This window comes from Orcinus orca, chromosome 3 (genome assembly GCF_937001465.1).
Source record: "Orcinus orca chromosome 3, mOrcOrc1.1, whole genome shotgun sequence".
Lineage (NCBI taxonomy): Eukaryota > Metazoa > Chordata > Mammalia > Artiodactyla > Delphinidae > Orcinus > Orcinus orca.
The window spans coordinates 152,918,597-152,930,767 of NC_064561.1; the positions used below are offsets into that span (position 1 = coordinate 152,918,597).

General features: G+C 38.9%; 1 protein-coding gene across 1 annotated transcript in view; it reads left to right on the forward strand.

Moving 5' to 3' along the window:
- Nucleotides 1-1,553: 1,553 nt before the first annotated feature.
- Nucleotides 1,554-12,171, forward strand: part of FYB1 (FYN binding protein 1) — a 184,135-nt gene continuing 173,517 nt past the window's right edge. Inside the window, exon 1 of the mRNA XM_004265975.4 lies at nucleotides 1,554-1,654. Coding sequence (XP_004266023.1) covers nucleotides 1,652-1,654 — 3 coding nt within the window. The 5' untranslated portion in view covers nucleotides 1,554-1,651. The remainder of the gene's footprint in view (nucleotides 1,655-12,171) is intronic.

Sequence of the window (12,171 nt, forward strand, 5' to 3'; positions counted from 1 at the left end):
GATGCCTGGGTCTCAAAGTAGAGATTTTTATTTAATGGTCTGGGGTTAAGCCCGGAAACTTGGATTTTTTTAAAAGCTTCCCAGGTGATTTTAACGTGCTGCCAGATGAAAACCCTCTGCTTTAGACCCTAAATTGTACTGTTCCAACAGATAGTGGATGAGAGGCTTTTCAGTTAAGCTAGAGAATGTCTCCATTTTAAGGTCTTCTGGCAATGGCTTATGTCTAAAAGAATGCATGGTTCTCATATCTGCCTTGCTTTGATCTTCCTCCTCCGTTAATTCATTGAGTATTTATTATGTGCCAGAGAGTGCAATTTCTGACTACCCTCCTAGTTCCCGACTATCCTCAAGCCCTCAAGCCCTACCTCTCTTTAAAATACCTACAGTTTCAAGGCAATCTCAAATTCCTTTCTACCCCTGGGACCTGACCCTTGCCCTGCCGTTCTGCCTCGTCCTGGCAATGATTCTATCCATATTTCTAACCACATCTTGATTTTGAAAAATATTTTCATTTTAAGAAATAAATAATAGGGAGTATCCATTTAATAAAGAATTTTTATTGTCACAGTAGTAATTAATATTAGGTCAGGATCAAATGAAAAAAATTGGTGTCTCTCTACTAGGTTAATGTGGTAGTACATACAAGATCTAGAAATTTGCAACCCAAAATTAAGAAGCCAGTTGCCTTTCCTTTGCAATAGGACATGAAGATGATCTTCTACTCTTAAAATTACTTTAGTATCAGTATATATATATATATAGAGAGAGAGAGAGAGAGCGAGAGAGAGACTATATATTAAAAATAAAGGAGGTTAAAATCCATGTACCAGAATGAGTTCAAACAAGCACTAGAGAAGATTGGTGGGAACTCTGACTAGTTGGGATCAAATATTATGCCCTTAACTCAAGAATATCTAGTTCACCAGTGTAAAGATTGAGGCATCTGAGTGCTAACAAATATTACCAAAAAATTAATGCATGAATCTAGACTGACATGTACTTTATATTTTTAATGAAATGAGTAACGTCCTATGATAAGCTTAAAATATGTCCACCATTCAAATATTGGTGAGATAGATTTAAATGCATTTGGAATTGATGATTAAAATTATCATGATCTTTTTGCTCTTTTTAAGATTATAGTTCTGTTTTAAACGTGCCATATATTCAAAATTAAAAAGTCAGAAAGTCAGCAAAGTACAAAATAAGGATTATTTGTAATAATACCTCCACTGAAGTGAACCACTGTTAACATGTTAATGTGGGTCCTTGGCAGATAAGTAAATAGATACATAGATAGGTCCACAAACACACATTTTATATAAAATGGGTTAATAACATACACAGAGTTTACAATTCAGGCACTTTTTAAAAAATTCTGTGTCAATATTTAAGACTTCAAAGCTTCACCTGTAGCTGTTTTCATATTATTAAAGCATAATAACTGGATAAACCTGGCCAGTTATACAAATGCTCCGAGGGCTGAGATAATATGCAAATAAACCTTATATATCAATGTGTGAAAACTGGACAGACCACACGGTTCAAAAAAGGAAGTACACCCTGCATAGCTAACTTGCACATTCACTGTCCGAGTTACAGCATCTTCGGGGTCACTGTGTGCCAGGCACGTCAACTCTTTTCAATAAAAATGGTAAGTAATAGATTTTATGACTCTCCTTGGTCTCCTAGCAAACGTCTAATCTTTTCTACATAAAGCGGAGAGGTGTGGGAGTGCTTCACGGCCAGGTCCTCCAAGCCTTTGGAATTTTCGCTTATCTCATCATACTTCCATTTGCTTATAAAGCTGCTAAGGCTTTATTATATCAGCTGAGGGACTGTGGCTGCAAGAGTTCCCTTTTCTGATTCTAGCCTTCAGAATAGAGGAAGAGCTATGCCTTAAAGAAAGAAAAGCTGCATTCTTTGTCTTGCCTCTTAAGATGGTTGGGTGCTATAACCAGAAGTGCAGTCGTTTCCTTTTATGAGCACTTTGGAGCCCTGAAGAGCACTCCAGTGATATACGTTGGGCAATATTGCTAAGGATGAGTGCCATTTTGACAACATGGTGAATTTTACAAGAGGAGCTCTTTTGTTTAGAAAAATGCATTTTATTATTTTAATTAAGAGAAGCAAAGTCCAAGTAGTCCAAACCTTAGGGACAGGTTGTGTTCCAAAGTTAATTGAAAGTCATTATGTGGAGCACACTTAAAATCATGACTGGGTTCCCAGTGTACCATAAAAACTAGCTTAATCCATAAAGTAGCTGAACTACAGCATTAAGATTCTGCTACAGTTTCCTATTATTTCGCTGTATAATTGGCTGTGTTCTTATACGTGTGGTGTTCTCAGGTTCACAGAGTCTAGAAGAGAGTCAACTTTCTATCCCACACACCCCTCCCAGACTCCTCAGCCCCTAGAAGATAGAGATTGGTTATCCCTTCTCTTGTTATGAAGAGGATTACTTCCTTTGCCACCTCCCAGTGGGAAGATGGGGACTGAGGCAATGATCCCTGCAGGTACTCAGTGGGGCAGGGAGTGCACTGTAGGCTCTGGAATAGAGAGGGTAGGAAGATTCATGGCATGAGTATGCAGTCTAAAATCTCTTGCACCAGAATGGGGAAAGGGCAGAGGTGAGAGAACGTAACCTCACCATAGGGGAAAGAGAAGGAGAGAAGAGATGAAGTCAGACTTGCAGAGTCATGGGGAGGGGAATACCACAGAGAGGAAACGGTAGCCCGTGGGCTGTCCCTGCAGCCCCATCTGTAGAGGAGGGTGGTCACCTATCAAGATGGGATTTACAAGTCCCTCTAGTGTTTCCAAACTCGGTCTTCAGATCCAGGATTCTTAGAAAAGATCTTGACCTTAATTACGATATCCTCTTCGAAAATAAATAAGGGCACTGTGGTTGACAGGGTAATTTGCATTTTCTTAGGGAAAAATAGATGGTAATAGAAGAAAAAAAGGAGAGAGGTTTAATTGGATAGTGTGTGTTTGGTGTTACACATAACGTTTTCTTAAGAGATCACCATCTTATTACAAAAGTAACACATATTACTAAAGAAAATTTCTTAGAAATGAAGAAATGACACAATACTTGTTTTCTATAGTTCTATCACTTAGGGGGCAATCATTGTTAAATTAATAACAGATCCCTTTAGAATTTTGTCATTTAAAACTATATCTTATAAATATAATTTTCTACAAGTACTATCATACTTTATAAACTATTTCCTTACTTGCTTTATAATTTAAAATATCTTGAATAATATCTGAGTTATGATAGCATTTTTAATAATGAATCATTTTTAATGACTGCACTGTATTCCATAATTTATTTTAGTTCCATATAGCTGGACATTGAGATTGCTTCTTATTTTATTTTTCTTTCTTTATGGTAATATAGACAAGACTGTCATAAGCATTCTTTTATATACATTGCCTTATAATTTTCCATTGTCAGAACTACTAGAAGAATAGGTAGCTGAAAAAACATATATTTAGACTCTGAACACAGTTACCCTCTTGTTAAACAATATATTTTAAGTTTACCTACTATATAATGCATGGCAAATGAATTTGCCAGTGGCAGTTATGGTATATACGTGCCTATCTTTGTAGCATATCAAGGATATACTTAAAGAGGAAGTAGATTTCCTTTAATTTCTCTCTCCCTAACATTGCCTCTGACATTCTACGATAAGTTACAGAAAGGCACATAGCATATTACAAGAAGGAAAAAACTCTTTCTACTTTTTCTCCTTGGAAGACATCATAGATCAGTCAAAAGGCCATATTCCTGGCTTTTTTTTGTGTGGGGGGGTGCTGCATCAGGTCTTCGTTGCGGCACGCAGGCTCTTTGTTGTGGCCCACAGGCTTCTCTCTAGTTGTGGCGCACGGGTTCCGTGGTTTGCAGCATGCAAGCTCTCTAGTTGAGGTACAACGGCTCAGTAGTTGTGTCACGTGTGCTTAGTTGCCACACAGCATGTGGGATCTTATTTCCCTGACGAGGGATCGAACCCGTGTCCCCTGCATTACAGGACGGATTCTTTACCACTGAACCACCAGAGAAGTTCCTATTCCTGGCTTCTTATGCTTTGCTTACTAGTTGTATGTTTTTTTCAACAATCACTTGAGCTCTGAGTTTGTTTCCTTGTCCAACCGCGATGAAGATGTTGATGATGATGACAGTAACTGTCTCGCAGGGTTGTTTTAAGGAGTGAATAAAATTGTGATTACAAAGCACCTATTAAAGTGCAGGCCCCAGCCAGACACTGAATGAATGTTGGTTTCTTTCTTTCCAGCCCCAAATAAATGATTTCCTAAGGAGGCATAAAGACTTCAATGAACACAAAGAGGAGAATACAGTGGAAGTTAGCATTTGTGAGCCTTGACATACGCCATCTCATTAAATCCCTATAACAATCCTTACAAAGAGTTAGTTACTGCTATCATCCCCATTTCCTAGGTGAGAAAACTGAGTCTTGGGAAGGGTGATTCCCTTACTCGCAGCCACACAGCTACTGAATTTCCAGAGTCCACAGCACTGGAATTTGAGCACAATTCTGTCTGCTCTCAGAGCCTGAGTTTTTCTGCATTATGCTGCATCCAAGAAAAAGTAGGTACAGAGGAAGACAGCAAGGTGGTCCTAGAAAAGCCCGGGACTGGCTTTCAGGAGGGCCAGGGGCCTTTCCTCAGCTGGTGACCACCTCTGTTTGATCTGGGAGTCAGTGGTTGTAACTTCTTCTGCTATTACCGTTATGAATTATATCCTATTTTCAGAATGCTCACTTTATTGAAATCTTGCAGAGCCACTGGGATAAGAGACTAAATGGGTTCCTGGTTTTGTGATTCTCCACCCCAGGGTTTAGAGAGGGGGATTCAATGATCAAATGCCTCGCCTTCCTTCCAAGCTCTCCTGCTGTGTTACTGGTGTGACTAACTCTGCCTGCTCCAGGCTGAGTGCTGGAAGGGAGCATCAGAAAGTGGAACCACATCATGGCCCAAGTGGTTATTGGGAAATTCACCTGTTATCACCCTCTTCGTATAACTTATTGGCAGAGGAACTGTAGAAACTTGTGGGAATTAGGTGGAAAAGTACATAGGGTTTTGTGAGTACAAGGATATCAGCTATAAAGAATGATAGATTTTAGCTACATGGTGGCAAGGAGTGCTGGGCTCCAGGCCCAGCCTCCCCATAACCCTCAGTGGGATCTTGACTTGGCTTTCCAGCTCTCTCAAGCAGCTCAGTTAAGGTAGAGGGTGGGCTAGGTGTTCCATAATGTTCTTTATGATTCCACATTTCAGAAGCAGAAGGCAGCAACAGTAAGATTCTACTTCTCAAACAGATGGTCCTGTGGAAATTGACTTAATCTGCGACCTTAGACAAATTATGTCACTTAACAGCCTTCACTGGAAATAACAGAATGATACCTGTCCACACGACAAGTATGTTTAGGTACCTTTCAAGTTGTAGATTTTCTGAAAAAGAGGGAGGGGCAGATATCGAATCGTGCACAAATTTTTGTATGTTCCCAGTTAGTGAGGGGAAAAATCTTTTATCAATAAACCTTAGAAGGTTTTAAGAAATGAAGTAAAAATTGGTTTGGGGGTTTTATTCATTTGTTTTGCTCCTCTCAGTCAGCTGGCAGTTCACACGTGAGCAACTAACAAAAGAAATGTGTTATCACTATTCAGTGAGGGTTTATTGAGGCCCTGTTCCACGTTGGGCTCTGCTGGACAAGAATGCAGGGTGAAGACAGGTGGGTCCTGGCTTCCTGGAGCTCACATTGAGCACAGTGGGTCCAACTTTAGCAAGCATCTGAATCACCTGGAGGGTTGGGGAAGGAGCCTGGGAATTGGTGTTTCTAAAAGGTTCCAAGTGATGCTGATGCTGCTAGTCAAGGGACCACACCTGGAGAACCACTGTTCCCACATCTGGAGAACCACAGTTCCCCGGAAGACGGAAAGTTAATTCAAGTAAACAGATAAGTAAACTAGCAGGCAGTGAGCTCTGAAGGAGGTAAATAAGGAACTGAGATAGAATATATGAAGGAAACATCCTCTTTAGATAGTGGTCTGGTCTTCGATGCCGTGATACTTACCGCGCTGGTTCTCAACCCTCCTTGCACGTTAGAATCGCATGAGTAGCTTATAAATCATACCCATTCTCAAGGCCCCAGCCAAGACCAGTTAACTCGAACCCTTAACGGGGGAAGTGGCGTCCGGTGCAGGTTGAGAATCGCGGCACCGAAGAGCGAGAATAAGCTGGGCACAGGGAAGGTGGCAGGAAAGACCATTTCAAGCACAGGAAATGGCAGGAACAAAAGACAAGAGGCAGGGGACAGCTTGCACCTGCAAGAAGATAGGGTGGCAGGAGGAAAAGCAAGAGAAGAGGAGGGAGGCAAAGAGGTGGTTTCTAGAAGCAGGCAGCAGTCACATATTGAAGGGTCTCGAGGGCCATGACAAGGAATTTCATCTTATTTTGTTCACCCGGGCAGCCGTTGGAGGCTCCCAAGCGAAGGAGTGAGTGTCATTATCCGATTCACATTTTGAGGGGAGGGCTACTTCTGAAGTGACGCGCATCCTTTCCAGGAAGCCTTGACCATGGTGTGGAGCTTCACTACTGACTTTCTCTCCCTCATCCTTTAAATTTTGACCCCAAATTTAAACACAGCCAAGTGTTTAATTTGTGAAGGATTTCTGAGGGGGAGGATGGGTTTGGGGCCCCGCAAATAATTTGAGGGGCTGCAGTGGAGGCCTACTTGAGAGCTGGTGTTCCAGGGAAATCAGAAAATAAAATCTGAGCTAGAAGAATCCCTCTGGAAGCTGGGGTTCCAAGCCACTTCTTTCATGGAGAGCGGTGATTCCTGTGCTTATCACATAAGTTGGAGGGGGTCAGTCACAGTCCTGAATGACACACTACTGTCCCCAAATAGAAATTCACTCACCTCCACACACTCCCTTCACGTACACTCCTACTCTCTACTCTCGATCTATTTATATCCTCTGCTTCTGCAAAATGGGGCTGCTTCCCCTTTGCTGCAAGGTCTGTACCAATATGTTAAAAAAAAAAAAAAGCTCCTCTGTTATGACAAGCGAGTTTTTTTGTTTTTGAGTCCCACGTTTTTTTTTTTTTAAAAAAAAAATCTTTATCAGAGTATAATTGCTTTACAATGGTGTGTTAGTTTCTGCTGTATAACAAAGTGAATCAGCTATACATACACATATATCCCCTCCCTCTTGCGTCTCTCTCCCTCCCACCCTCCCTATCCCACCCCTCTAGTTGGTCACAAAGCACCGAGCTAATCTCTCTGTGCTATGCGGCTGCTTCCCACCAGCCAACTATTTTACATTCGATAGTGTATATATGTCGATGCTACTCTCACTTCACCCCAGCTTCGCCTTCCACCCTATGTCATCAAGTCCATTCTCTATGTCTACCTCTTTATTCCTGCCCTGCAACTAGGTTCGTCAGTACCATCTTTTTTTTTCTAAATTCCATATATATGTGTCAGCATACAGTATTTGTTTTTCTCTTTCTGACTTACTTCACCCTGTATGACAGACTCTAGGTCCATCCACCTCACTACAAATAACTCAATTTCATTTCTTTTTATGGCTGAGTAATATTCCATTGTATACATGTGCCACATCTTCTTTATCCATTCATCTGTTGATGGACAAGCAAGTTTTAAGCCAAGAGCGAGAGGTTCAAATTCTAGACCTCGTTCATTCACAGGTAAATGCGCGTAGGAGGAAACGAGAGGCACTTGTTTAGAGCACGTATGAGCAGCCGCTAAATGTGCAACACTTGCTCTTGAAGTGAACGGGTGTGGGGCTCCAGCTCTGGATTTAGTAACTTCAATATCACTTCCCTAATTCTTGGAGGTGCATTCCATCTGCCCCTTCTTTCTCATGCACTTCTCTTTTTCAAATACTATGGTATGTTAAGAAACAAATAACAAATGCTCACATACTCACCACCCAGAGTCCACACATATTACCATTATTTCATATTATTGCCATTTTGCCATCTTTTCAAAACTAAAAAAGGCAAAGTTGAAGCCCTCTTTTTGCCCTTCCCAGTTCCATACCCCTCTTTCCACAAGCAGAGGAACACCTGCTCTGATAGTGCTGTCTCGCCTTCTCCGCCATGTTTTTATATTTTTATTTCATCTGCCTGTATCCATAAGATACTATATAATATTGTTTTGCCCAGTTTATTTTTATGATTTCTGCATTTGCAATCTTTCACTCGACATTGGTATGTTTTCAATATGTATCCATTTGGACCCATGCAGCTCTGGTTCAACCTATTGAATTTCTGTGTAATTATATTGCAATTTATTCATCTATTCTCCAACGTTGAATTCGCTGTCATTATTTTCCATTTTGAACAGTACTAGAATAAATGTTCTTTTGCATAGAGGGTCTGGGCATCTTTAAATTTACTGGATGTTAGCAAATTGTTCTCTAAAATCATTGTATCAATTTATCTCTCGCCAACCTTGTATGAGAGTTGCCATTTCTCTGCATCATCCCTAAAACTTGGTTTTGTCAAGTTTATTGATAGAGTTTTGAGAATTTATTATATTTAAAAATTTTTTTAACTGAACTATACTTGATTTACAATACTGTGTTAGTTTCAGGTGTACAACAAAGTGATTTAGTTATATATGTATATAACTAAATCTTTTCCATTATAGGTTATTTCAAGATATTATAGTTCCCTGTGCTACAGTTCCCTGTGCTATACAGTAAATATAAATTCACAGTAAATTCTGTGCTATACAGAATATAGTTCCCTGTGCTATACAGTAAATTCCTTGTTGTTTATTTATTTTATATACAATGGTGTGTATTTGTTAATCCCAAACTCCTAATTTATCCCTTCCCCTCCTTTCCCCTTTGGTAAACCATAAGTTTGTTTTCTATATCTGTGAGCCTGTTTCTGTTTTGTAAATAAGTTGATTTGTATTATTTTTTTAGATTCCACATATAAGTGATAACATAAAAACTTGTCTTTATCTGACTTACTTCACTTAGTATGATAATTTCTAGGTCCATCCATGTTGCTGCAAATGGCATTATTTCATTCTTTTTTATTACTGAGTAATATTCTATTAGATATAGATACAGATATATCACATCTTCTTTATCCATTCATCTGTCAATGGACATTTAGGCTGCTTCCATGTCTTGGCTATTGTAAATAGTGCCGCTAAGAACATCGGTGTGTATGTATCTTTCTGAATTAGAGTTTTCGTCTTTTCTGGATATTTGCCCTGGAGTGGGATGGCTGGATGATATGGTAAATCTATTTTTAGTTTTTTCAGAAAACTCCATACTATTTGCATTTCTCTAATAATTAGAGATATTGAGCATCTTTTCATGTGCTTGTTGGTCATCTGCGTCTTCTTTGGAGAAATGTCTTTTTAGGTCTTCTGCCCATTTTTTGATTGGGTTGTTTGTTTTTTTGATGTTGAGCTGTATGAGCTGTCTGTCTATTTTGGAAATTAAGCCCTTGTCGGCATAGCAAAACTCTACTTCATTTTGATTTCAATTTTCCTGATTATTACTAAGATGGAATGTGTTTTCATAAGCTTATTGACTGTTCAGGTAACTCTTCTGTAAATTCGCCTCATGTGCTATGTTCATTTTCTTACAGATTATCTTTTCACGTTGATTTACGGGAATTCCTTATATATTCTAGGCATTAATTCTATGTCAGTTAGTGCATTGCTAATTTTATGCTCTGAATCTATGGCTTCTTTTTTACTTTATTTTTAGTGTCTCTTTTTTATACAGAAGTTTTCAATCTTAATGCTGTCAAATTTTACAATAAGTCTATAATTTCTGCTTTGATGTCGTTTTGAAAAAAGTTATTCCCTACTCTCAAATGTTAAAGCTGTTTTCCTAACCTTTTCTCTAAATATTTTAAAGATTTGCTTTTCATATTTAGGTCTTTAATAATCAGGACTTTATTTATACTTGTGGTGTGAGGTAGGCATCTAATATATTCCCAATGGATAACCAATTGTCAAGTACCATTTATTTTAGTCTGTTTCTTTCCCCTACTTCTTTCTGTTGCCTCCTTTGTCATATGTCCATTTCCCACATATGTGTGACTCTGCTTCTAAGCTCTTAACTCTGTCATACTGGTCCATGTACTTCGTAAAACTCCGTGTTTATCACTGTTTCTTACATCTTACTCTTGTGCTCTGGATTCATATATCTTCTTACCCAAGTACACATGCTCTTACCTATTTTCTAACAATTTCTACAACTATTTAGTATTTCTGTTAATATTCTCCCAAACACAGCAAGAACCTAAACAAAACGCACTTTTGCTTGGAAGAGATATACTTCACTTTTACTCACATTTAATCAGCCAAAATAAGTTGCATAGTCATGCCTCAGCTAAACAGGACAGAGATGTAGGGATGTATAATTTTTATGCATTCAGGGTAATAGCAGAGATGGATACCCATTTGGAAGAAGAGTAATATTATATACTGCAATGTATATTGGGTTTTGTATAACTGAAAACACTTTCATTTTGACTTCACTCTTAAATGATTGTTTAGCCGTATATAAATATTCTAAATTGGTAGTTACTTTTCCTCAGCACTTTACAGACTTACCCCATTGGCTTCTGCCTTCTAGTGTTGCAGAATTGTATGCTATCAAGTCTAATTGTCTTACCTTGTAGGTGATATTCTGTCATTCCTTTCAAGATGTCTCTTTGTCTTTGTGTTTTGCAGCTTTACTATGCTTCATAGGCATGTGAACTGATTTTTATTTATCCTGCTTGGTACTCAGAGTAGCAATTTAAAGCAGGGATCTACAACATTTCTGTGAAGAGCCAGATAGTAAATATTTTAGGCTTTGTAGGTTTTGTGGTCTCTGTTACAACTATTCAGCTCTATCTTTGTAGATGAAAGCAGCTGTAGACATGGCATAAACAAATGGCTGTGGCTGTGTTCCAATAAAACTTTATTTATAAACACAGGTGGCAGCCTGGATTTGGCCCATGGACTGTAGTTGCCAACCCCTGACGTAAAATCTAATGATTTTCTTCAATTCTAAAAGATTCTCAGCTACTATTTCTTCAAAAACTATTACTCTACCATTTCCTCCTTCCTAGTTTGTTTCTTTAGAATCCCTGTGAGGTAAAAGCTAGATAGACTCAATCTATCCTACGTGATTTTAACTTCTCTTCCAAATTTGTTTATCTGTGTTCCTCTGTGATGAATGCTAAATCAGTTTATCAACTTTTTCTTCCAGTTCACTAAGTTTTTCTTCATCTGTGTCTAGGATGACCAATTGTCTCAGTTTGCCCAGCACTTTCCCAGTTTTAGCACTAACGTCCCATGCCCTAGAAACTTCTCAGTTCCAGACAGACCAGGATAGTTGCTCATCCTATCTGTGTCCAAACCATATTTTATCCCATATATTGAATTTATGTTTCAATGGTTAAGTTTTTATCTCCAGTCTTTAAAATTGGTTGCTTTTGATAATCACCTGTTTTTGCCTAATGTCTGCCCATTTTTGTTTCAAATATTCTTATGCTCTCCTATAGGTATTATTCATTCTTTTTCTTGATATATCCTAAATTCTTAAGGTCACTTTCAGATTGTTCTATTATTTTAATTTAATTTGAGGTAAACCCATCTTTCAATTGTTGATTTCATTGTGTTTTTATTTCTTATTAATAGTCTTCTTCCTGTAGTTTGGAATTGTGTGGTAGACCCATCTGAGAAGGTTTTTTGCTTGATTGCTTAGTTTTCGCTTTCTATCTGCCATCTCTAATATTGTGCTTACCTCTACTATGTCTTTCTGAGGTTCCTCCAGCCCAGAACCAGGTCTGTATTGACAGCTGATACAGGCCCACAATAATTTGGCACATTTAGTATATTCATTACTAAGTCAACTGGCATCTTGGTCCAGATCCTGGTTCTAGCCCAGCATTTCTCAGCTTTAGCACTTTTCTGCATTGTAGGATGTTTCGCAGAATCTCTGGTCCCAACCCACTAGATCCAGTAGCACCCTTGTCCCCCTCATTGTGACAACACAAAGCATTTCCAGATATTACAAAATGTGCTCCCCCCCTTCCCTTGCCATGTTCTCATCCTCAGTTGAGAACTGCTGGTCTATCCCCAGGCAATTCTT